At 39.4% G+C, this 25,361-nt stretch overlaps 3 protein-coding genes across 9 annotated transcripts in view; all 3 read left to right on the top strand.

Moving 5' to 3' along the window:
- Window positions 1–9,040, top strand: part of GAR1 (GAR1 ribonucleoprotein) — a 28,537-nt gene extending 19,497 nt beyond the window's left edge. For 2 of the 5 annotated variants that reach the window (XM_026079047.1, XM_026079046.1), the window contains exons 3-8: window positions 2,517–2,697; window positions 2,776–2,930; window positions 4,335–4,394; window positions 4,787–4,928; window positions 5,793–5,900; window positions 6,262–6,908. In XM_026079047.1, coding sequence (XP_025934832.1) covers window positions 2,535–2,697; window positions 2,776–2,930; window positions 4,335–4,394; window positions 4,787–4,928; window positions 5,793–5,900; window positions 6,262–6,275 — 642 coding nt within the window. In that variant the 5' untranslated portion in view covers window positions 2,517–2,534 and the 3' untranslated portion in view covers window positions 6,276–6,908. Of the gene's footprint in view, window positions 1–1,734; window positions 1,855–2,516; window positions 2,698–2,775; window positions 2,931–4,334; window positions 4,395–4,786; window positions 4,929–5,792; window positions 5,901–6,261 lie in introns of those variants that run through there. The other 3 variants (XM_026079045.1, XM_026079044.1, XM_026079048.1) reach the window with 3 other exon arrangements.
- RRH (retinal pigment epithelium-derived rhodopsin homolog) lies at window positions 8,695–25,080 on the top strand. 3 transcript variants are annotated; one of them, XR_003255701.1, is made up of 9 exons: window positions 8,695–8,759; window positions 11,998–12,171; window positions 18,160–18,350; window positions 19,951–20,050; window positions 20,805–20,958; window positions 21,336–21,504; window positions 23,817–23,995; window positions 24,425–24,516; window positions 24,850–24,940. XR_003255701.1 is itself a non-coding variant. In XM_026079042.1 (8 exons), the coding sequence occupies exons 2-8, from the start codon at window positions 12,033–12,035 to the stop codon at window positions 24,953–24,955; spliced, it is 1,038 nt and encodes a 345-aa protein (XP_025934827.1). In that variant the 5' UTR covers window positions 8,695–8,759; window positions 11,998–12,032; the 3' UTR covers window positions 24,956–25,080. The 3 variants fall into 3 exon arrangements, 2 of the variants coding, with proteins under 2 accessions (XP_025934827.1, XP_025934828.1); XM_026079042.1 differs by lacking the exon at window positions 24,425–24,516 and having other exon boundaries at window positions 24,850–25,080; XM_026079043.1 differs by lacking the exon at window positions 24,850–24,940 and having other exon boundaries at window positions 24,425–24,812.
- Window positions 24,945–25,361, top strand: part of LRIT3 (leucine rich repeat, Ig-like and transmembrane domains 3) — a 24,133-nt gene continuing 23,716 nt past the window's right edge. Inside the window, exon 1 of the mRNA XM_026079037.1 lies at window positions 24,945–25,023. The gene's annotated coding sequence lies outside the window, so the exon portion shown is untranslated. The remainder of the gene's footprint in view (window positions 25,024–25,361) is intronic.

Genomic DNA, 25,361 nt, shown 5'->3' with positions numbered 1-25,361 from the left:
AAGGTGAAAAAGGGCTCCAGGGCATCAAGCAAATAATTTACAGGCACAGAAGTGGAATTGGTAAACACTGCCCGCATCAGATGCAAATTGTACCCATGACAAAGAARGCACTCCCCACAGGTGTAGTGCATAGTCTCCACGTGTCACTGCTTTCCACTGCCTCTGTGACCCCACTGTTCTCTAGCACTGCAGTCAGGTGTTGCTCTGAGTTGTCACCACTCCTTTTTTTGTTCAGTTGTGGTTTTCATTTTTGTAATTTTTTCTTGTTACTAAATACTTTCCTGTCAGATCATTGTCGAAAATGTATACTTTTTCCCTAAAAAGGTGGGTTTATTAGTTTCTGCACTGAGATCTTTGAGACCCGTCAGAGCGGATTTGTGAGATTCCTGTTTTCCTTAGGGAAGAATTATTGGTGTGCAGTCCGGGGTCACTCCATCACCTGAGACCCTTCTTAGCTACGTGTCTACCTTGTGACTTGGACTGCGGGTACCTGGCTGTTTGTTTTGGACACTAGGCCAAAACAGAGGCACTCTGGAGAGCTGATAAACGCTTCCCTGGCTTTCCAAAAAAGATTGCCTTTCAGATTTCTTCTTGAATGTCGCGATCAGTCGCTTGCCTGTGACCATGCTTCCCATGCACCAGGCTTGCATTGCGGCAGGCTGCTGTTTGAGTGTGYACGGGGATTTTTTTTCCCTGAAAGACTGGTGCTGTTATGCCCTGCATGCTGAATTCCCCATGGCCTAGGAAATGAGTGAGCTCAAGGAGTGGTAGTACCTGTGCCTGTGAGGTAAGCTGAAATAAGTACAATAACAGGATGAAGCATGGGTCCACCTTTTTTAAGCTAGCCTAGGCCAGTACTATCATTGCTATATCTGTTCGATGGACTTTAGGAAATCAGTGGTTTTCAGTACAGTTTTTACAGTACTGGAGACATGAAAATTTAAGCAATATTCACTTAATCTCTTGACTCCTCTAGCATATAAGATTACTCTATTGCCATCAATCCCAGCCAAGGTCCGGGATTATTTCAAGACAATAGCAATTGTATCTGGGTTGAGATTCAACTGATAGTGTGGTTAGGTGTTTAACCTAGTGGCTCCTAGGCATGTAAATGACCTCTTTTAGCACTGTAAAACATGATACAGAGCTTTTATTGTGCTGCCTGAGGGTGACTGCACAGCAAAGTACAAAAGGGGGAGGCATACACAGTCCCTCAGCTCTGTGGAAAGGAATTATGCTCCTACACGTATCTAACAAAATGCACATTTCACACAAATCTGTTTTAATAGATGTAATAAACTGGCTTTCACTCTGATTGTACTTTATTCTTTCAACTTGTTTTGATACTCCTTTTGTATTATTGGTTCTTGGGTTTACCCTCTGCTGAGATCACCGAAACACAGGGTAAAAATGCAATTGTTTCTGCAACTGAAATACGCGGTGGTTTCAGAGCGAAGTCCTTTGGGCCGCTGCCTACGAGCWGGCAGGGCGAACCAATGCCCCGGCGCCAGCCCAACGCCGCCCCGCTGCGGCGCCCGCGCACCTTTCCCGGCGGCCTCGCGGCTGCTAACGCTCGTCAGCGGTTGCCAGGGCGCTCCCTAACAGTCGTAAGAGTACTCGCTTCCCCCCCCCCCGTGGGGCTTTTGCGGCAGTATCGGTTGGCGTTTGGTGCCTGTTTTTCCTTTACGGCGGGCGGCCCCGTTTCCGGCGGAGGGGGAGGCTTCGCGGCCGGCGGTGGTGGCTGCTGGGCATGCGCGCGGCTGCGGCGCGCTTTGCTGACGACGAGGGGCCGGGGGCGACGGCGGCGCGCGCGCGCGTGGGGGTGCGCCACGTGCGGGGGGACTGGCTCGATACGTGAGTGGGGGGCGCGTGCGGGGGGCGCAGCCGTTACTGACCGTTGGGGCTGTTGGCGTGTGGGCTGCGGGCCGAGCTGCGCCGCGCCCGCGCTTCCCGGCCCGTGACCCAGGTGCTCTGAGGGGCCGGTGGCAACCGCCGGCCCGCGGAGCGGCCCCTGAGCCGGCTCCGGAGGCAGGGGGCTGCGCGGGGGCCCGGGAGGCGCGGTTCCGCGAGGGAGAGCGCCCCTTCGGCGGGTGGCGTCGTGAGGCTCCCCCTGCCCGGGCTGCTGGCGGTTCTGGTGCCCCTTCGGCCCTTTGGAAGGTGCCCAGGAAAGGAGCTATGGATGTGTGCTGTGTATCTTTTCATTTTGTGGCGCTCCTTTACTGGGTTGGGGCTGGGATATGCTGCTTGGTTCTCTTATGGGAATGGACAGTACCATGTTCAATTCTGAGGAATATGAATAAAAATCATGGTGTTATTGCTAGTCTCATTTTATAGGTAGGCATTACAGTAGATTACATTTTAGCTGGAARCTTAATTTTTGTATGACTGCATGTTTTTAGTAATGAATGAAGTGCTTAACCATTAAATTTGCAACCAGTGCTGTCCAGAGACGTTTATTTATACAGCAAATCAAACATGAAATACTTTTTACTTTTTAACTGATTTTTTCCCCTTAGTTTAGGAGGTAATAGAGAATGTCTTTTCGTGGAGGAGGAAGAGGAGGTGGCTTCAATCGTGGAGGAGGTGGTGACAGAGGTGGTTTTAATCGTGGACGTGGTGGCTTTGGACGGGGAGGAGGTGGACGAGGAGGCTTCAACAGAGGTGGATACGACCAGGGCCCTCCAGAAAGGGTAGTCTGTAAGTTATGTGAAGAGATTATATTTATTTAATCCATAACGACTGTTCCAGATCTTTAGTATTTCTTCTTTATTTCAGTATTGGGAGAGTTCATGCATCCATGTGAAGATGACATTGTTTGTAAATGTAAAACAGAAGAAAACAGGGTGCCTTATTTCAACGCACCAGTGTACTTGGATAATAAGGAGCAGATTGGCAAAGTAGATGAAATCTTTGGACAACTAAGAGATTTTGTATCCTTCAAAAGCATGTGTGGTATATGATGTTTGTGTTTTAAAGGCTGATTATTAAATGGGATTGCTCTAGAATTTGCAAATAATTTAAGGCTTGGCTACAGTTAAATGTAAATATTCATAGATGTAACTGCAACTGTCAGTAGATGTCTCATTCTGATGAAGTGCTTATCTTAAAACATTTGCAACATGACAAAGTATGGGTGCCTTGTGTCAGGCAGAGGTTTGCYGTCAGCTAAGTTTATAACTCCATGAGGTACTGGCAGATGTTTTCTGAGTCTGGTGGTTCAAGATGTTACTTTTTTTGGCTACCTGAATTTCTCTTCTGTAGGTTATTAACCTAATAACAGGGTTGGCCCAAGGGAGAGGGCTTTCTGTGCTTTAGGGGAACTTGCTTATGGTCCAGTTTATTTCTTAAATCAGTTGTGAAGATAGTTCGTGCTAGTGTGTCCTCTTGTGAAGGTAGATGGCTGAGTCAAAGTTGGTGGGTCCCTTCTGTCGTTATTGCTGGATTGACAGGATTCCTGACAAAAGAGGAAGAGCGAGACAACTGGYGAAGTAAACATATAAAGTGGCAGTAAGACTTAGTCCTTGTTGGTCGAGCATTGGCAACCAGCTCTGTGTATTCTCCTGTCCTATTTTAAATGTGAGGTAAAATGTGCAGGTCTAAATCACTGTCGTGATCTGAGTGTGTTAACTCACAAATTCATTTTTTGTATCAGAGTTATTTGAATTTCAGGAACTCCTCCCCCCCCCCCATTGTAGCATATTTAGAGATAAGAAGGGACTTTAGTGGATTTTGCAGCTCCTTTTTGAAAGCCATATACCAGAGTCCTTGCGCACTGGAGAGCTGCAGGATGTACAAGGTTGTGTGTGGAGTCATGAAGACTCTCTGCCATTTGACTGTAGGATGAGACTGGGCAAGCTGCTGGGGCTCACAGTTTCTGCTGACTCATCTCTTTCCACAGCCAGGCAGTTGTATCACCTGACACCTGTGCTAGCAGAGCCCCTGCAACATAGAGTTCATCCAAATTGTTCTGGAGGTATATTGAGGTCACCCTGGGGCTTCAAGAGATAGTTGTTTACCCAGGCAATTTGTCTCTTCACAATTGTTTTTAAATACTCTTGCCAATTGGTATGTTCTTCTATTACGCCTTAATACAAGGGAAGGAGAAAATGATTTTACTGCAAAATACTGTATTTGTAGCTGTGGAAAAACCCTGGGAAAGATTAGAAATAGTTTCTYCTGATCTTTCAGTTATAATTTTTCATTTGTACTGGTGCTGTTTACCTTCATTTATAGACTACCAAAGTAGAAATTCTCTGAATGTTTCTTTTATATAATAATCAAAAACACTGTTTCTAATATTTTATTCGTGATATGTTCCTTAAAGAAGATAACAGTATTTTTCAGTGAAACTGTCTGAGAATATGAAAGCCTCTTCATTTAAAAAATTGCAAAAGGTGAGGCAGTCTTAATAGCAGAACTTTACTGTATGTCGTCAATTAGATAAAATGCAGCTTTACAAATAGTTTTTATTGACATTAAAAGCTAATTGTCCTTTGAAAACATTAGTATTCATTTACTCTTCCTTTTCACTCTTTCATCTGCCCTGTTTTTACTTCTTGTTGAGAAGAAAAAAAGTAACTAGTGAAACTTCTAAAATGCAAACATTATCTATTTTTTAATAACTTAATTTTTCATTTTTGCATTGTGTTTATGTTGCTGTTTGCAGTGGACAACTTGATATAAAGGGTTAAGACTGAATTGTGGATGTTTATAAAGAAATCAAAACATATTAATGTGCTCTTAAGTCCTGGTACTCTCAGAGCCTGATGGAACTGTCTTCCTGCAGTTTTACATTGATCCAGCAAAGCTGCTACCCCTGCAGAGATTTTTGCCAAGGCCTCCTGGAGAAAAAGGTCCTCCTAGAGGAGGAGGTAGAGGAGGACGTGGTGGTGGACGTGGAGGAGGAAGAGGCAGCGGTAGAGGTGGAGGTAAGATCCTAAGAATAAAAGCTGCCGAATGTTTCTTTGGTAAAGACAGTAAAGTACTTGCATAAACAGTTGTATTGTGAAGAAAAATGTTACGCATCTTTCTGTTTGATATCTCAGTGGAAGAGACAATGACATCTTTCCAAATGCAGGAGCTATGCTTCTGTAGCTAGTTGAATAATAGATCCAAAGTATAGGAAAGAGAGTGCATTGGTTTATAACCAAAATACAGTTAATGAGGTTAAGAAAACTTGGTGACTATTAGGCAAACCTTTTGTGGTAAAAGGTAATAGATAGTGTATGCTCAAAACTGTTAGAGAAAGCTGCGTTTTTGTATTATGTTCTAAAAAACTAGTTTGGACAACCAATACTTGAAATGTATTGGTTGAAAGAAGGGATTGATGACCCACTAGATCTCTTCTGGCTTGGCTATTTGAACATCATCTGTGATGTGCTCCTTGGTTAAAAATAAAGTTAATTCTTTCTTAAGTCTCAGACTTGCCCTCTTCTCCCCACCCTGTCCTTTTGTATGCAGAGAGCAGAAATATTAAAAAAATTTAATGTTCTATTGATTTCTTATATAAAGAGCTGTAGTAATTTTTGGCTGTCATGAGTTACCTTGGAATTTTTATAAGTCCCTTTAGTATTTTGGAGGTTAAAATTGGATACCAAGAATACCTAAAATGCTGGAGATGGTCCCAGGAAGAGACCATCTAGGGGGGACTAGAGGACTAGGATGAAGCAGTGAACATTTTTTTGTATTAAACTATTTTTTTTCCTTTCTGAAGCTGTTAACAAAATAATTTGTTATGCAGAACAGAAAGAATTTATAGGTTCCTCAAAATGTAATTTCTTGCCTATGTTCAGGAGGATTCGGAGGAGGAAGAGGTGGAGGAAGAGGAGGATTCAGAGGAGGAAGAGGTGGAGGAAGAGGAGGATTCAGAGGAGGAAGAGGTGGAGGAGGAGGCTTCAGGGGTGAGTGTGCAGTTGTTCTGTTTCAGTAATAAAAATGGGTCATGCTTTCTAAAACTTTTACGTATTAAACAAATGTAGTATTTTCTTTCCATCTGTTTTTTAAGGGTTTATAGACTGTCTAGTTTTATGCAAAAAGCTTCTGTTCATCACAGTAGCTATCCTAAACACAAGTTTAGTATTCTGTATTTTTTGATGCTTCTGAAAGATCGCTCTAGCTGTTGCCTCAAAAAGCCTGTAAGAATAAATATGATGATAATGATTTTTATTTTATCAACTCTTACTGTTATGTGTATCATTCATTTGCTTTAAATGCAACTAAGACATGACTTGTTCAGTGTATTTTTCTTCCCTCTTAAATTAGGGAGAGGATATTAATAATGGAGCCACGAGTGTCTTCCTGCTGTCTTACCGTATGATCTGCAGAAGTGAAGAACAAGATAAATTTTTGAGTGGACCCTGAAAAATTGTTTATAAAGAACTTGAAACTGTAAAATGACAATTACTGTTACAGTTAATGACTATTTATCAACATACAAGGACGATATAGCCCCTGTTGAAGAACTGAAGACTGCTCAGAATATACTTGAACTTTTTTAACTAAGCCAAGATAATGCTATTCTTAAACTGCTTCTTTCTTAAAAACTATTTTAATTAATGCTTGACTTCATGTTGGAGTTGGGAGTAAACAATCCATTGGTTCTTTTTTTTTTTTTTTTTTTTTTAACTCTGCAGGTTCTCCAAATACACATCTGTGAATGTTACCTATGTGTGACTGATCCCTTGTTCTCATCCTCTCTTTATATTTAATCCACTGGGTTGCTGTACAGTGGACATGCCATTTAAACAATCTTTGTGAACCTTTATCTACAAACTAAACTTCAAAATTTTGTGTTGACAGAACTTTTTTTATATATATAATAATAATGTATACAAGGAAAGGAGGATAGCATAGGGTGCTTTGTGGATTCTTCTGTATAAATCTGAATGAAAACCAAAGGCTTTATGACATATTCTTCTTGGAAGCTGCTGTCTGTTGAATAGTTTCAAGTTTAATGCTCTTCTAAGTCACCTAAATAGTTGTGTCTAATTACACTGATACTGAAATTGCTCAGGGTTTTTCCCATCTTAGCCTGTTTCTCTGAGATTTTGATGCTCTTGGAAAAACACCACTGTGGTGTACTAAGCTTGCACAGGTTTAAGATCAGATAGCTTGCCATAGTTAGGGCTTCTCTGCACATGATGCTTTCAGTTAAGTACTCCCTAAAGACAAAAAAAAAAAGTCCGCATGAGTCTTCAGTGCAGGCTCTGTTGTCTTTAATCAGATGCATTATAAGGAGTGTTGAAAAGCTAGTAACTCTCTTTTTAAGGATGGAGAATGACAGGGTGCCTCTCTACTCATTAGCTCTGGAAAGAGAATAAGAATGGAAAAACAGAATCTTTCTCTCCAGATTGCATCTCAAGCAGGGAGTCCATTGGCAGAGTCTTATGCTACGCATTTTTGAAGAGATCCGCAGAATAATCTCAGCGAAAGCATTTTGAGCATCTTTTTCAGTATGGAAGAAAATGCATTTCAGAATTGAGCATGCTGTTGCATTTTTTTTAATCAGTGAACACAGGTGAAAATGAGTTATCTTAGCCTTCTACTTAACAAAAAGAAAAAAATTGAAAAAAGTTAATTTGCTGTCTGTGCCAGAATTGAACAGTTACTTGTCATTTTAACAAAAGTGATTGCTCATTGTGAATAATCCTTGGAACAAAACTTGAAACAAGCTAGAAAAACTGTTCAAGAATTCAAATAGGAAGCCTAAACAGATACTATGTAGGATAACAGATAAAAYGTTCTTCTGTTACAAGGAAAACGTTGAAAATTTTGCTAGATCTGCTTTTATGAGAAGAAATAAGTCTACTGTTCAACCACAGCAAAGTCAGGAGTCAAGGGATACGGATTCTTTACCTGGTATTGTTACAGACTTAACTTTATTCAGGTCRATTAAATCCAGATTGTTAAAGACATTTAGACTCTTTGTTACTGTGCATTGCTAGGCCTAAACGATTTAGGACTATGACTTAATCTAGACAAAATCTTATGCAAGTCATTGTAACTGTTGTAAGCCACCTCTGGCATACTAAATGGCAGTCAAACAATACCAACCTGTGGTGAAGCCAGACCTGCCTTTAATTTGTCATATTTGTAATTGTCTGCATCCTCTGCTGCACTGCATTCCTGCACTGATGCTCCAGTGCCTAGTTGTGGGTAGCCAACTTAGGTCTTTTCTTATTCCCTTGGCTAGGAAGACTAAGATGACACAATCCTCACTCTTGTAACCAAATTCATTCTCTGCATAGTTGTTCTTACTACGTGCTTCAGAGACATGCTTCTCTCTAGGTATCAGAAGACTGTGCTGACATTGTCTTTCAATTGCATGGGCCTGAGAACTGTCAGTATTCACTTCTACCATACCATGTTTTAGCCTAGGACAAGAAGTATATGCTATGAATCTCACAGCAGGTGGAGCTGTGAGTCATAGTCAAGCCTGGAGCCCTTGCAAGGCCAAAGCAAAGACTTTCACGTCTCCATTGCAAGGGGTAAAGAACTATATTGCCCATTGTAGCTGTAGAAGGAAGACCTGTCTCTGATAATAGGAAATTGGACTGTATTATGTGGCTGTCCAGTCCCAGCTGAGAAAGATATGAGGAGCCTTACACCTGTAGGCAATGTTGGATGAGAACAGCACAAATACCCAGAGATTGTTTATTATCTTAGATCCTTGTGGAGGTAAAAGGACATTCAGATGCAGATGGAAGAAAGTATACTGGGCCTGAAATGAGCTACCCTTTGAGGAAGCAGTGTACGGACAGGTATGTTGATGTCTGCCATGTGATGATGTCTGTCTCTTACCCCTTACCCCCCCCCTCAAGGTGCTGGGGAAGGATAGGTGTTTGATTGTAGCATGGTCCATCTGTCCTTGTTTTGCATTGCCTGTTCTGTGCCACGACCTGACCTTGCCCTCCTAATGTTAGTAGTTGCTAAGTGTAATAGAGACATGCAAATGTAGTGTCTTATCAAATTTAAGAAGACAACTCTGACTTGTCTACTGTGTAATGTTACAGTGGACTAAAATACAGGTTCTCTAATTTTATGTCTTTTCCTCTGTCCTGAATTTTTTGTTATCCTGCAATATTTCTTTGAAGCTCAGAAGGTAAGCTTTATTGCACTCCACAGTGCTTTGCTTCCCTGCCCTGGACACGGGAGCAGTGTTGTCACCTTACTGTCTCCTTGCCCACTTGTCAGAGTCTGCCTGTGCTCGCTATTAGCTGAGGTGGAGTCTTAGGTGGCCAAGTCCCGTTTTTCAAAATATGGAATAGTGCTGGATGGTCACGTGTATACTGGTGCAGAGTTATTTGCAATTGTGCAAAGCATTGTCTTGGCAGTAGAAGATGTTGTCTTAAAGAAAGCGTGGTTATGGTATTAATATGAAGCACAGCAAAAGAAAAGCTTTTTGAGGTCCCTTGTATTTTTCTCTTCATTCAGTTAGCTGAAAGTCTCCTTAGTTTACAGAGTCAGAATTTTCTAATTAACAGTCTAAATCTAGAGACTTTTTTGTGGAAGGAAAAAATATAATTTATTAGTTTTTCCTTTGTGTTGGAACCATTTTCATCTATTTATGGAAATAAGATTTAAAAAAAAGTACTGCTTAATACAGCCCTCTAGTGCTGATGTGTTTAATGTACATGGGAGGTTTTTAGAAAATAGCAAAAATATTTTGGTGGTGCATTTTTTTTTTAATTCAGACAGTAAGCATGTCTACTCTCATCATTTGTGGATTGAAATATACTTTTAAATACATATAACTGCAATGTTTGCAACTCACTAAACCTTGTTACAAGTTGTATAGTGCCCCATATCTATACAAATATCTATAAATTGAAGACTGGACTCAAATAGAAATTGTTTTTTGTTGCTACTGATCAGGGCTAGATGGAAAGGAAGAGCTCCGTCATTTGAAGTCACAAAGCATGCCTCTGACTCTAGTGGTACTAGCTGTTATTGGAGAATAAAAAGAACCTGAGCTTCTGATTTTTCTTACGCCAGTACTAGAAAGCATTGTGGTCACATTTTGCCTGGCTTAAGAATTGCATTTCCAACTTTGTGGATTGCTTGTATACTTTAACATTGATTTCATTGCTTTATCTTTTTTATTTTGTTTTATAAACTTCAATGTTCTAGAAAAAACATTGCTGGCAGGTTAGTGATAAGTCATTTATGCCTTTAATTTTGACTTTTTGTCTAATTTCTATCACTTTAGAATTAGCCAAATTTAAGAGAAAAAGAAAAGGAAACAGTGTAATAGTGCATAGAATAGACTGCGCATACTGGAAACTGCGTTTTAACTGACAAGTAGGTATAAAATCTGTATGGTCTCGTTAACCATGCTACCCCAAGTTTGGAATCCTATCCAAATAAAAATAGAAATGCTTTGCTTTTCTGAGGCATTATGCATTGCAAGCTCATATTTCTATGGAAGTTGCAAGATCTGAGGTGCTTTTGAAAATCTTGCCAAAGTTTCAGGGGAGGAAAGCAAAGATATCAAATTAAGCTTTTATCTTTCAAGGCAGGACTATAAGGGCACTAGGGAAGTGGCTTCATTGCCAAACAGATCATCTTTCCTTTCGGAACTCTCCTACCCAGTTCCTGCCTAATCCTTTTCTGACAGGGAGAATATATTAGTATGAGTATCCTGAGAACTATAAGAGTGAGTGTAGATCTGTGGCATTAAAAAAAAAAAAAAAAAAAAAAGTTTGCTGGTAGAACTGTGACACTTGATCTTGTGTCGCAGTGATGACTAAATGACCTGAATGAATAAGTGGCGTATCAAAATTTTCATACTTTCGGTGAAAGATACAAGATGTCTGTCTTGAAAAGATGAGGAGCAGGAAGGAATGCTCTAGGAGTGTTTGGGTTGGAGATGGGAGTAGCTCTCCAGGTGTACCTCCTCTTTGTGGGATGGCTGTATTGCTTTCATGCTCCTGGTGTCAGTAAAGCCTTACTGCTGCTCACAAGACACAGCCCTAGTCTGGGAGCCATACTTGAGCTGCCTGTGAACCACATACAGCTGAAGAACTACTGGTTGCTCCTTCTTGTCACTTTTGTACCCTTTATAAGTACAAAGCTGGAGACGAACAACTGTATAAAGGGGAACGGGTGGTAAACACCTTTGATTACTTACACTGACACTGCATGTAAGATCTTTGGGTGAGGGTTTATTGCAGCTAATATTTATACAGGATTTTGTAAAAGGCTTTTTCAGTCTAGCTCCTGTGTGCTGCAACATCCTCATTGAAAAGAAGAAAACAAACTACTGCTCACGGCTTTGGAAGATGCCTAGTAATTTGCWGTGCAGTAAAATGCTTAGGTGAAGTTTTCTAACGTGAGCTTACCTATGTGTGTTTTGGAGAGGGAGGGAGTTCAAACTTGTGAGGCATGTTCAATGCCTGTTTTTTGCAGACCAGGCTGTTTTAAAAATCTAATAATTGGGTTTTTCGGTAGTCACACTTCACTTTAGAAAATAACTGGACTTTGGTTTTTCTTGTCTGCTATCAGATTGTTTAATCAAACTAACAAAGAATCTTAAAGAGTTGTAAGAAGATATAGGCCTCAAGATTTGAAGGGATGGATTTTAGAGTAAGCATGTCCTGCTTTTTAGAGAAATTGGCATTTTTGTTTCTCTGTTCTGCTGTGGTTGTGTTCTCTGTGATGATTAGAATTAATTCCAAACCAGGCTGATGACCAACTGACTTGAGCCAATTTTCACGGAAAGTATTGCACAAGAGGTTTGAAGTGAAAAGTTTGGGGGCATGTGACAGTTAATCTCTTTAGCAGTAAGAATGAAGTTTAAGCATCCTGTTGGAAATGTGCTGTTCTTTGTTTTAATTAACAAGCTTTCCTCCTGCATAGATTGGGAGTGTAAACTTCTTTGCAATTTAGTCCAATTAAATCTTGCTTGGAGACCATCAGTGGAAGGGRGTGCCCCCTCCTCTTTTTTTTTTTTAAATTGTTCAGTGAGTCTGTTGGATAATGAAAGAATTTGCCTGACAGGGTTTTGTAGTGTTTTGTCTGCCTGATGAATTACCATGGAGGATAGACCACAGTCTTTTTCGTCCAACATGCTTTTGAATGATTCAGCCAACTCCTCAGAAAGTGACAGTGAAGCTCATTCAGCCTTTACACAGACTGAGCACAACATAGTTGCAGCTTACTTAATAATAGCAGGTATGGGTGTGAGCAAGTTCTTTTCTTAACAGAACTGTGTATTTGAATGCTTGTTTTGTATGATAACAGTGGTATTTCATTCTGTATTATACAAATATCTAATGGCTTTTCTTGGTAGTTTACTGGCAACTGAGTAATCAGCAGGCTGACTGCAGTGTGCAGAACCATTACATTTTCTGCTGTATGCTTGAAGGCAATGTGGTATGTTGAAAAACATATTTTGTTGATATGTAATTATAGAAGAGAGAATTAATTTCTGCCAGCTTGCAAAAGAGATAAAAATAGGACATAGCTGTCACATCTTGCATTTTTCTGTGATGTGCTTGAAGCTATCTTGAGATTTCTCTTGGGCCACATGTTCATAATAATATATGTGTAGTCTGAGCATGTGAGCGGGTGTCTGTTAGGGGGATGTAAGGGGAAGGATTGGAATGTGACTTGGAGGGAGCTGGTCGTTAATCAGAGAGAAGAGCAGACTCCAGTTGCAGTTGTATTTTTCACTGATGACACACGTTAGAAAAAGCACGCTGGAAGGCTTGACATCATGTGTTCCCTTTGACTGTAATGGCCTTTGGCTAAGGCTGGAATGGTTATGGAATAATTTTTTATTGAAAACTTTTTCATTGTCATAACTGCAACTGCTTTGGAAATGTTTTTTTGAAGCATTGACTGCTACACCAATGAAATATCTTGAAACAAACTGTAACCTACTGTGTTTAAAAATGGGCCTTCTATACCTTTTTTATTGAAAATTAAATCCATTTATAAATACTTTATTCATAGACTATATCCTACATTTAGGGCACATTTTCTATGTTTGAACTAGTTTTTGAAATACTACAAAATATTAATCTACTTAAGGCATATAGGTAATAATACTGATGATGCTCACATTTAGAGAAGCTGTTTGAAGTGGTAAATATCAAATCTTCTCATAAAGAGGATGTTTTTGAATGCAAAGCTAATGACTTAATTATTTCAGGTGTTTAGGGAAATTGGTGTCATTGACTGAATACCAGTCAGTAGACTTGCTGAGAAGCCGTAGAAATGAATGATGGTCAAGTATTAAAAGACTAGACACACTCCACAGTACTACTAAATTATTTGCAGGTAACCGGATCTATAAGGCACCCCAAATATGTGTGGTGCTTGTTTATATTTTAATTCAAATTGATTACACTGATATGTAATGAAGTGGTCTTTTCAGATGGTCAGAATATCTGGCATTAAGGATCATAGTTTTCATAGGTGATCAATGGGATTAGCAAGACCCAACCAAGCTCTCCTTCTTTATTTTGCACAGAAATGATTTTTAATTTTTTTATTTTATTTTTAGAAGTAGTGAAGGAGTTAGATTACCATTATTATTATTATAAGTGAGGGAGTCTAGTAAAACTTTCAGCTGTAGTTTGTACCTTGCTTTCTTAATGACGAGTGTTTCTGACAGTAAGGTCTATAGCATCTTTGAAAATATGATTGTTCGGTTTGCAAATGCCTTAGCAGGGCAAATAGATCTCAAATCTGGAAGATTTCAATTGTGTTAATAACCAGATGTCTAAGAGAATGAAGTACAGATATAGGGGTCATCATTGTGTTGCTTTTTAAACAGCCTGAATACTTGATTGTCTACAAATAATTGCTTTGTTTTCTGAGAAGGAAGTCATTGTTAAAGTATTGCTGTCTATAGTGATCAATGTATAATTTTAGTGATGACCACAGGGATACTCAGACTGCAGGAAGCAGTGCTGCTTCACTGATAGCCTTCAGCTTGTAATGAAGTGCTCTGGAATAACTTTAAAATGCTTTCTGGAATAGTAAATTCCATATTATACATGGATTTATCTTCTGCTTCATTGTTTTGATGCTGCTACCAGTGTGTTCTGCTTTACTTTGTTAGGGCTTGTATTTGCATTTGGTCTCCTTTAGTTTTCTTTGCTTCCCTAGGAAGAAGAAAAATAAGAAATTTTTCTGTTCTCGATCAGGGCATACGTAAGGTTTTTGTCTTGATCTTGGCAAAATCACAGAGTTTAGAATGTGAATTCTGGTCTAACCCTAAAATGTTTCGCAGGCTGAGTAGCAGCATCCACATGATTTTTCTGAATCAGGTGAGTTTTTCYTAGCTGACAATATCAGGTTACTAAACCTCTTGGTCTCTCTCTGCGCACTCTCTGCCCTCTAAGAAATGGGCACTGGTTATTGGCTGCCTGGAGAAACAACTTTGTTCTTCTACTTGACCTGCTTCTCACAAATAGAGAAGAGAGCGTTTCTTGAATCTACATGTTTTTCCTCACTTTATTCAAGATGGAATCTATCTGCTTTCTAACATTGCTCTACTATTAATTTGTTTTAGTAGTGCTGAAATCTTTACTAAATATAGGCTTAGCGCTTTCTCTTCCAGATTCTTTTCTTCTTTTTAAGATTGGGCTCTGAAGCACAAAATTCAAGTATGGTTAGCAGGATCCTCCTTCGCCCCGAGGGCATGAATTTACAGTCCTGTTGGATTTCTGGTTTCATTCCTGGTGGCTGTACTACCTGTTAAAACATGTATCATAGGAAGCTCATACTATTGTATAAACTTGTAATTCTAGTTTGCTTCAGCTCTCCTAGGAGGTGACATACTGCCTATTAACAGGAGAGCTGACAGAGATGACAGTGAGAGTGCTCTCACTGTGTTATTTGTTCTACATCAGATCGCCAGCTCCCTCCTTTCTCTTGCTGTGTTATTTGTTCTACATCAGATCGCCAGCTCCCTCCTTTCTCTTGCTGTTGTAGCAGTTCATAGCATCACAGTGTCATTCCTAAAATGTGTGCGATATGATAGTTGATGGTGTTCATGGAGTTGTGCCCCATCCACCATCTTTTTTGTAGTGCAGTTTTTATGTGCTGTGCAGGTGATCTCAAAATGCCCAAGCTTGTCTGTTCTCAGGTAGAAGAGAGAATGAAAATGAAATACAGCTGAAACTGATTTTTCCTCATTTGATTTTAAGATTACTCAGTCTGTTAGAGTTTCTGTAATGTAGGAGAGTGGTACTGGTTAATGAAACATTGCAGTGAAACTCCTTAGGTGAGGTACAGGTATAATAAAAACTGTACTAATTTATATAATCGAAATGGATGAACTCCATTTAAAAGTTGAAAAATTGGTATCATCGCCAGTGTCCATTATTCAAGGTATTGTCATATGTTCATGCATATTACTACAATTGCATTGGTTTCTCTTCTGCCCATTTTCATATCTGTTTCACATGATTAACATGGCTCTTGCTGAACATAGTGCTTCAGATAAAGAAATGGTACTGATGTGTAGTTGATTCTAGAAAAGTCTTACAGCCCTAATTTGAGGCACTGGGGTGCATGCTGGTATTTAAAATCGATGGATAGTGTTCCTGTGCACTGCCAATGATGGCCTTTGCAGGAACTTCCTTATTGACACCAGTGGAAGTTTTTGAAATTCAACTGTAGAGCTAAAGTACCTCAAACTGATGTTCTCTCTCAGGTTTTTTGACCCTGCTGACTTGAGGTTGTTGTTTGAACTGCAGTGAAGTTGTAGTCTGAGCATAAACTGACATTAGAGGTTTTTATTCCTATGCTGTGGCACTGACAGTGGCAGAGATGGAAGAGCATTATGTAATACTTAAAAATCTTACTGCCCTTTTCACACAGGTGTGTCAGCAAAAAGCTGAGGAGCACGTGTCAGGGCTTGGTGGAGCAAGTAGAAGAGCAGAAATCTCATCGGCATCAGCAGGGTGTGAGGGGTATAGATTGCCACAGAGCAAGGTGGGCAATGACTGTGAAGAAAAGATGGGACTGCTTCTGGAAGTCCAGAGTTACAGAGGAATAAATTAGACATGCTGGTGTCATTGCCTATGCCTGTTTTGGGACCCGGGAGAATAGTACAGACCTTGTTTTGCTCCTCAGAGCAAAGGGGGCACTTCATGGTGCTGGATTGCTTGCTGTTCTGTTTTTACTGAGCCTGACTGTATGTATGTATGTGTCGGCTATGCTCTGTGGACCTGGTAGTTAAGATGCAAAGTTAACATCCTGTAAAGAGGCAAATACTCTTGTTTCAGGCTCTTTAGCTCTACATTCAGTGCAACAGCCACTTGCTTCAGCTCTTTACAAATTTATCCCTACAGATCTGTTATGCTGAAAGGTATAGTGTTTGGTTCATAATGAAACTTTAACTGTAGAACTGAAAAGTTCTGAGAGGCATTTCCATGGACACTGTGTTTTACTAAAATAACATTCCACTATGCAGTGTAACTTCAGATGCCCAAGTTATACAAATGTTTTTAGATTTAAAATCTGAAATATTGTACCACCTGTGCTGGTCTAGGGAATCTATGACCACCTTGCCAATTCTTGTCATTATTTACAAGTTATTTTTTAAAATAATTTTCTGTATTTTCTTGAACATGTTGGAATTCTCCATTCTGTTGAAAAGGGCTGTGGCCATTTCTTGAGTGAGATGCAAAGGGGAGTGTTTAACTTCAGTGGCTCTTATTGCTCTTATTAGTAATGGGGGACTTGTTATTGCTGGTATTACTAGGAGTCTGGGGGATAGCATTTTGCTCTAAATATCTCTGCAGTGGGTTAGAGTCTGAAGAGGAAAAAAAAAAAACAGAGCAAAGAAAACCTGTTTTGTGGGGCTGCCATGTAAACTGCTATGCAGTAGGGTTTGGTCAGGAAGGAGGAAGAGCCAGAGAAGGGGAGGAGGTGGAGTTTTTAATATAGGTCACCAGGATCAGAAAAAGCTTCCTTGTGAAAAGGATCCTAAAGAGGAGAGTCCTGGACACCTCATAGAGCACTATTAAGTCCAAAGCAAATTCCAGAGGGGTTGGGCATGAAGACAGGAGAATGTATATGTTAGCTTTAGTACTGTTTGTTACAACTCTTTATTTGGTCTGCTGGGTATTTCTTGTGTTGCATAAGAATTGACTTCCAGGAACAGTTTGCGCATGCTTGGTGCTGCCTCTACTGCATGTAGTTTAAATGTAAAAGCGCTTGCCACACTGGCGTTTTGGGAACACTTGTATATAAGTTTCTGGGGTGCAGTTTTGTTTGGGCTCAGGGTCCTAGTTCTAAAAAGATAGAAGACAGGTGAAGTGTGCCAAAGAAGAAAGAAACAAAGCAGCAAACCAAGCCAGCCCAAAGGGACTTAAAAATACACAGGTCACTGAGGCAGGAGCAAGTTCAGTGCATAGCTGGACTTTTAGCATAGCTATGAGATAGCCTTAAAGCTTGGAGCATGAAGGAAATGACTCATGCAGTGGAGGGTCACAACCGTGCCACAGTGGCAGGCTGTAGGGATGGGCTAGGCAGCTTGACAGGGTTTAGTGTTTTAGTAAATACACAGTTTGCAGCAATGTGAGCCAACTTTGCTTGTAAAGAATTGGGTCCTCATGAACAGAGAGGGGAATAGGTCTGACTAGGATGGAGGTAGCAAGGTCAAAGCATAATGACTGATTTTCTATATTCCTTTCATCCAGGAATATTACTTTTACCTGAATGCACAGTGGAAACTCCTGAGAAAAAGGAGGAACTAAGGTGGTGACAGAGGGGCTTTTGCTAGATCTGGTGAATCTGTATAAAAAGTCCAGTAACCCTGCTTTTTATCAGCTCGCTAGCCTGCATTCGTTTTGGCCGCATAAGACAGAAAACTTAACTCAGTGGCTGAAATTTCTAAATTGTAATCTTGAATGCTTCTGAATGTTTGCTATTCCTGTTGCCATTGCATAGGAAGTCCCAGGTTCAGCAAAGCAACCCACTAGCACCTTGGGCCCTTACTAAATCCAAGTGCGAGTTCTCTAATTAGTATTAGAATTTCTCCCTTTCTTGGATGTCTTTTGTCTTCATGAAATTACATTTGATTGAAAATAAAACTTGTTCAGGACTTAGATATTACAATAGGCTGCACTTCATTTTGCATGCATGTTGCTGGCTTGCCTGCATCTTTTGCTAAGTTCCCCTTTTTCTCTGTTCCTACAGGAGTGATAAGCATTTTCAGTAACATTGTTGTGTTAGGCATCTTTGTTAAGTACAAAGAGCTTCGGACAGCAACCAACGCAATTATTATCAACTTGGCTTTTACTGACATTGGTGTTAGTGGCATCGGTTACCCCATGTCTGCTGCCTCAGACCTGCATGGAAGCTGGAAATTTGGATATACTGGATGCCAGGTATTTCAATTCAGTTAGGGAGGAAGTCTTAAGCACTTAAAAGCAAACCAAGAGATAATAGTAGCCCTACTTGATGTTTTGTTCTTTTTAGAGATGAGGTGGAGGTGCAAAATTTGACTCTAGACCTGAAACTGATTTTTCTTTAAGTGAATGGAGGATTTGGTTTGGATTTTACCCTAAATTTATCATTTAAAATCTGAAAGCATTGAAGTATAACCTTATATTTATCAACTAGAGATTTTAAAATGGCTTTAAGAAATGAAATCCTCAAATGAAAATTGTTTTGGATAGCACAGGTTTATTTGATGTAATAATAATCAAGAATTCAGAAGTGATAATTCTTTTATGAGTTCTGCCTGATGAATATGTCACCTTTGAGATATGACTATTAAGTTATAAAAATGAAGGCCTGCAAAAGAGGCATTGAAAATCTGGCCTAGTTTTAACAACTGTCTRTTTTTAAAAGTTATTAGCGAAAAATTGACTTTTATAGGAGAAATATRATACCATTTGCTTGCTATATACGACAAATCTACTACTTAACAGCCTGGTGGGATTAAGAGGCCAGGAAAATGAGTATTATGAAGGCATATGCTGTAAATGTTACTCAAGGAAAATATGAGTAACGCCATAGATTCTTGGACCTGTGTATGATGATGGGTGTTTATAACAGTCTGATGTCACTCACTTGATTGCACAATTATGTTGAGTTAAGAATTCAGCTATTGCTTGACAGGAAGCCTGGCTTTAATAACTCTGGATCTAGAGTGACTCTACATTTGTGGGCTGAAGTTGATGTGAAATCTCCCTACCAGTGCTTTGGGAGCTCTTAAGATCATACAAAGCACAACTCAGGTCAACCTAAACCAAGTAAATTTTGTGAAATGAGACAGCAGAATGTCACATGTTTCTATTATAACCACTTGTGGCATGTGATCTGGCACAAGGATCTGTATTTTGGGAGTGCCAGTGGCAGCACAGCCCTCCCAGTCACCATTCCTGGTCAGGTTGCCCAGAGGACAACTGGGCAGGTGCTTTTGGATCATGCTAGGATTTCAGCACATGTGCAGTATGATCACTTGTGCGTTAGCAATAGATCTGGCACCATGTAAAAATGGAGGTCAGTGGGGAAAATCAGTGTACCATATCTGCAAAATAAGTCTAGTTATGTGACAGAGGGAAGAGTGACCATTCAGAACCCTGCGTTTGCTAAAGCCATACCTGATTTAACTTTTTATGATGAAACAAATGCAGTTCACATTTCTCTAATGCATTGAAAACATGAATTGAAAAAGCCCACAAACTCCAAACCCACTATGCCTGAATCTCAGAATTTACTTTAAGTATGTCATTTGTTTGCTTTTTAGACTGTTGCCTTTAGGGTTTCTGATGTACACGAAAGCAAGTTGCTTTTAAAATGTTTAATTTGAAATTAGCTAGCTCCAAATTGCCTGCATTGAATTAGTTCATTCAGTACCTTGCTAACAGAAGAGAACACAGACCGAATGTAGTGTATCGTAGTACTTTAGATTCAGTCCACAAACTTGTGCTTATACCTTTGAAAGATTTCTCAGAAAGGATGTTTTTTTTTAAATTTCAGATCTATGCTGCCTTAAATATCTTTTTTGGGATGGCAAGTATTGGTTTGCTTACTGTTGTTGCAGTTGACCGTTATCTGACAATCTGCAGGCCTGATATAGGTACCGTATTCTTGATCAAAAATCAATCACTGTATGGCCTCTGTGAACTATCATTCTAGTTGTATTGTTTTCTTAAGAATACGTAATTGGCATACTGGGCATGCTTTTAGGTTAGGGCATGATCCTGCAGTACTTGATTAAGTGCATTAGTTATGTGAATGCTACTGCTTTTGCAGGTGAAAATTGCAGATTTGGGCTGTTCTTCTGTCTTTTTTCATCCATTTACAAGCTGTATTTGCTATATCCACTTACTAGAAGGCCCCACCCATATGTAGAAGCACACCAAAAGCGTCCAGCTCTGGGATGTTTCTGACAGCTGTCAAGCTGATGTGTGCCTCTGATACCGTGTTAGCACCATACTGGATTTTTTCATTCCTACCTGTTACAGCTGTGCTATAACTTAATTCTTCCTTTTTTTTTTTTTTTTTTCTTTCCTTTCCTGCAAACACAAACATGCTTGTTCTTGAATGCACTGTTGTGTAGTAAGCTATACTGTGGGATTAGGATCAGCTATTGTCAGCATGCTTTGGGTTGGAATAGGTGATGGCATGAAGTGCATTTGAGCTGGAAAACTTGATGTCATTCATCAGCYGTATGAAATGGGCATGCTATAGTGTTTGGAAGTGTAGTCCTCTGAAGGATTGTTACCATTAATATGGTTTCAGGCTTGCTGGAACCTGCTTGTGGTTCAAGTTCAATRTTGGAAAGAAACAACAGATGACACCAGTTTGTGATTGTCTGTGCTTGGTTGCAGGAAGAAGAATGACTACCCGTAACTATGGCACTCTAATCATTGCTGCTTGGGTAAATGCAGTCTTTTGGGCCTCCATGCCTACTCTAGGCTGGGCTAGCTACGCTCCCGATCCAACTGGAGCAACATGCACAGTAAACTGGAGAAAAAATGATGTGTAAGATTCCCCCCTCCCTCTTTTTGTTTTTTAAATTGGTTGTCTCATTGAAGGTTAAGATTATTCAATTTAATACTATGAGAATAACTTTTTCTTGCTGAAGTTTGAAGCCAGAATTATGAAAAATCATTCAAAAACCGTGGCAATAATACAGAACAAGTCTAGGGAAAAATTGTAGGAAGAGAGCCATGCTTGAAAACCGCAAGACTTGTGGCCGCTAATAAAAACTAAGGCTAAGGAAAATTTCCCTAATTCTTTCAAAGCTATTTTTTATGTCATAAACAATCGAATCAAAATATTGAATTCTATAGTAACTTTTCATGGATGGATAGTTTTAAAGTTACTGTGGTGTTTTGTGTTTTTTTTTGTCTTATCAGGTCCTTTGTTTCCTACACAGTGAGTGTAATTGCTGTTAATTTTGTTGTACCCTTAACAGTCATGTTTTACTGTTATTACAATGTTTCCCGGACAATGAAACAATATGCCAGCAATAACTGCTTGGAGAGCATCAATATAGACTGGTCTGACCAAGTAGATGTAACAAAGGTATGGCAAATGAAGGCTGATTCTTTTTAAGCATGTTCTTTTGTGTCAAATTCTGGAGGCAGAGGAACAATGCAGCCTTTTAAGCATTTTTCCTATGTTCCCCCTTTTCCTTCTTGCTTACTAAACATTAACTGAAATTTAGCTGGGGTGAAAATTCTTGGCTTGATTTTTATAACACTAGATTCCTTACTTTCAATATAATACCCTTTCTATAACTTGGGAAATGCATCCAAATAGCTACACTGAAGGCTAGGAACAATGCAAATATTCCCTGCTTCTGTCCTCCCTTGTCACATAGAAATGTAAGTCAGAGATATCCTAGGAGGATTGTCTGAGATATTTTTACTCTTTGTGTCCGCAGAGTCCTTAGGTTGTCCTACTAGGTTCACAGATGTCTCTGATCAGAAATTATTTGGTCAACTCTGATTTGAACTCGTGACTTAGGCATGAAAAGGCATTGCCAAGCTCCTGATCTGTGAGATTTTCTGATCCTTTGTACTTTTCAGAGTCTATTAAACTTCTCTCTTTCATACATAAAAATTAGCAAATGTGAATTAATGGCATAAAATGGTATATCCTGCCCAGAGAGTCAACAATGTTTAAGAGGCCATGAAAAAGCTTCAAGTTCAGTAGCTCCTTTGACTTTTGTGTAAAGATATGATTTATAGTTGGGCATGGGGGGGGGGGGGAAACACACAGGAGAAAATTGGGCAGAACAGCTGGCACCTATATTTTTGAATTGCTTATCAAGTCAAACTTAACACTTCTTGGAGAAGGTTCTCAAGGTTATATTCTGAAAAAATGGTATTTTTACCTAACATCATAATATTTTGCACTTCTGAAATACTTTCAGAATGCTTTAAACTCAGGAGTCTGTCATTAGTCTGTCACTCGTATTTGTGAAGAAAATGCATCTTTCCTGTTTTACGGTTGAAGAGAGAGTAATATTAAAAAAATTGAATCAAATTCAGCTTCAAAGGTAAATACTATCCTTCTTTAGAATTGGACTACTTGCTTTTTCACAAATTAGCATTTTTTAAGCATCCTAGGCACCAAAAGCAAACTTCTAAATGAAGATGTTCTTTCTTTTAAGAATCATTTTTTTATAGATACTGCTTTTGTATTTACATAGGAATCTGTAGAGAGAGTTATAGCTTGTTTATTGGTTATGCTCCAGAACAGCTCCAGCAAAGTAGTTATTTCTCTTTTCTAATCTTGTCTGTCACTGGAAGAAAGAATATGGGCACAGGTAAACAACACTAGAGAAATCTTTTACATACGAAGAGCTGTACTTTTTTTTTTGCTTTTTATACATACATACATACATACATATATATGTATGGCTATCTATAGCCATAAATATAGCCATCATAGCCATGTATGTATGTATGTATAAAAAATTCACACACACACACACACACATATATGTAATATATTTGGTCCTCTTTATTTGAGGTTCACATTTCAGTTTGTTATTGATTCGCTTCCCTGACAAAAGCTGTAGATGTCTGTCCTAACTGATTCTTCTTTTGCCCCCCTCAGTTTGTCACCGCTTAGTGCCATGCTGTGTCCTGTTATGTGCAGCTCAAGTCTATTTTGAAAGGGAATTTGTCATTCCATCGGAACATCATATGTTCAGGAAGCAGTTTATTGTATTTTCTTTAGAAGGGTCAGAGAGCAGACTTCAGGTTGTTTATGCCCAAAGAGGAACCAAAGGCAGTAGCTAAGAAGTGGTTAAACTAAGGTGGTTTATGTAAAAATTGATACCTTCTGTGGGTTAGATGATGTTGACTACCTGACCATTTTCAAATATGGCATCTTCTTTTCTTAGAGATAGATAGCCATCCTCTGGTGGATATAATCAGAGCCTTTCAGATGTATGTGATAATAAAACAGTACAGCTAAGGTAAAGTGCATTTTGAAAGAGAGGATTTGTTGATGGCATGCAGTGAATTTCCAACTTAGAAATATTAGGTAGTCGTGATTCATGTGCAAAGTCCTCTCTGGCCCTTTTAATTTTTGCTGGACACATTCAATGTAATCAATAGTGCTGATTGTGAAGGAAGATTATATATAATGAAATAATAGCATGTCAAAATACGTGGCAGTGTGATGTGCTATAAAATCCCCAAAGTGAGATTTCATTATAACCTCTCAAAATAAGTCAGGACGCATTGTTTATGTGTTATTTCTAGGTTATTTGGTTTTGTATAGCTATATTTTCACACACGTGCATGCACATTTGTGATTAGGTTGTGAGGTGTTCATATGCAGGTAATACGAGTTATGTGTGTGTTCCTCTTGTTTTACAGATGTCTGTTGTGATGATTGTGATGTTTTTGGTGGCATGGTCTCCATATTCCATTGTGTGTTTATGGTCATCCTTTGGAGACCCAAAGAAAATTTCTCCTGCAATGGCCATCATAGCTCCTCTGTTTGCAAAATCTTCCACATTCTATAATCCCTGCATTTATGTTGTTGCAAACAAGAAGTAAGTGTTCCTAACTTTGAACTAAGAGTACCAGTCTACTTCATGGCCTTTTGGGCATGAAGAAATTGTTTGGATCAGCTTCGGAACATGTTAAATTGATGAAGATTTTTGATAACACGTTAGTGATGCTTTTATTAGATCTCTTTGAAAGTTATTTTGTGTTTTTTTTCATGAGGGACTCATTGTGCAATTTGTGTTGCATCAGTGGTAGACTGGTTGTTTTTAATGTCTGTAGCCAATATGTATGGCTTCTTAGTGACTTGTAACTTCTGTGGATTTTCTTGCTTGATTTGGGATGTGTCATAGTCTGACTTGCTTAGGATGGATTGACACTTTTCATTAAAATAAGTAAGTCAAGCCTATTCTTTCTATCTCCAAATAATTCTATCATTGTTTGAGCAAACATATTATATGCTCTAACCAAACCAGTGCCTCTGATTGGGAACTGTAGATTTTTGGAAAGAGGCATCCTTCCTTTCTCTACCGCCAACCTACGTGCAGAGCCTATGATCTCCATCCAGGTAAGCTGATCTGATCCTGCTGCGTCAATGAAAGTCTGGTTTCTTTTTTCCCCCTCTCCTGTAAGTTTACCTTTCTCATGTCTATACCCTGTCCAGTGCTAAGCAAAACGTGCTGTGACCCCTGTTGTAGAAGAAAGACTGAACTTAGTTATTTCTGTACATGGGAGTGGAATAAGACTCAGGTCTTCCTGAATTTCAAATACACTCTTTTTACTGATGAAGTTTTGCTAAGATTGAATACCGTCWTAGTACTTACAACCAGCTGAGCCACTTTTTCTTTGTATTTGCTTCTTGGACTAACAATCTCTGCTTTCCCTTTTTTGTCCTTTGCAGGTTTCGGAGGGCAATCCTGGCAGTGGTGCAATGTCAGAGACGACAAGAGATAACTATAAACAGTGCCTTGCCCATGAGCGTATCTCGGAATGCACTGACATCGTAAAACTTGCTTCATTTGCCTGCATATGTTAAATGGAAAGGAGTCAAATCTGGGTTACAGTTAATCATTTGGTATAATCTGCCTCATCCAGCCAGCTGTTTTCTGTTAATCACAGTAATGTTTTAGATGGTTTAAAAACAAAAAGGAAAAAAAAATATTTAGACTCTAGTTTCAGGGAATGAGGCTGAATGGCCCGATATGTCTGTTCCAAACAAAAAAGGCCAGTGAAATGTTCATTGGACTCTTGGACAAGGTGAGGTAGGGGCAGGGAGAGACTAAAGCAAGAAGCTCTTAGCTTTGGTAACAGAGATTTTGCTCCTGTAATTTTTTGTAAATGAATTGTCCTCAACCTCCCTGTAAAGTTTCCAATACTCTGGATTCTCCCTTTGTGTATATATACAAGTGTACA

Source organism: Apteryx rowi, unplaced genomic scaffold, assembly GCF_003343035.1.
Source record: "Apteryx rowi isolate R43461 unplaced genomic scaffold, aptRow1 scaffold_491, whole genome shotgun sequence".
Lineage (NCBI taxonomy): Eukaryota > Metazoa > Chordata > Aves > Apterygiformes > Apterygidae > Apteryx > Apteryx rowi.
This window is presented reverse-complemented; position numbering and strand designations above follow the sequence as displayed.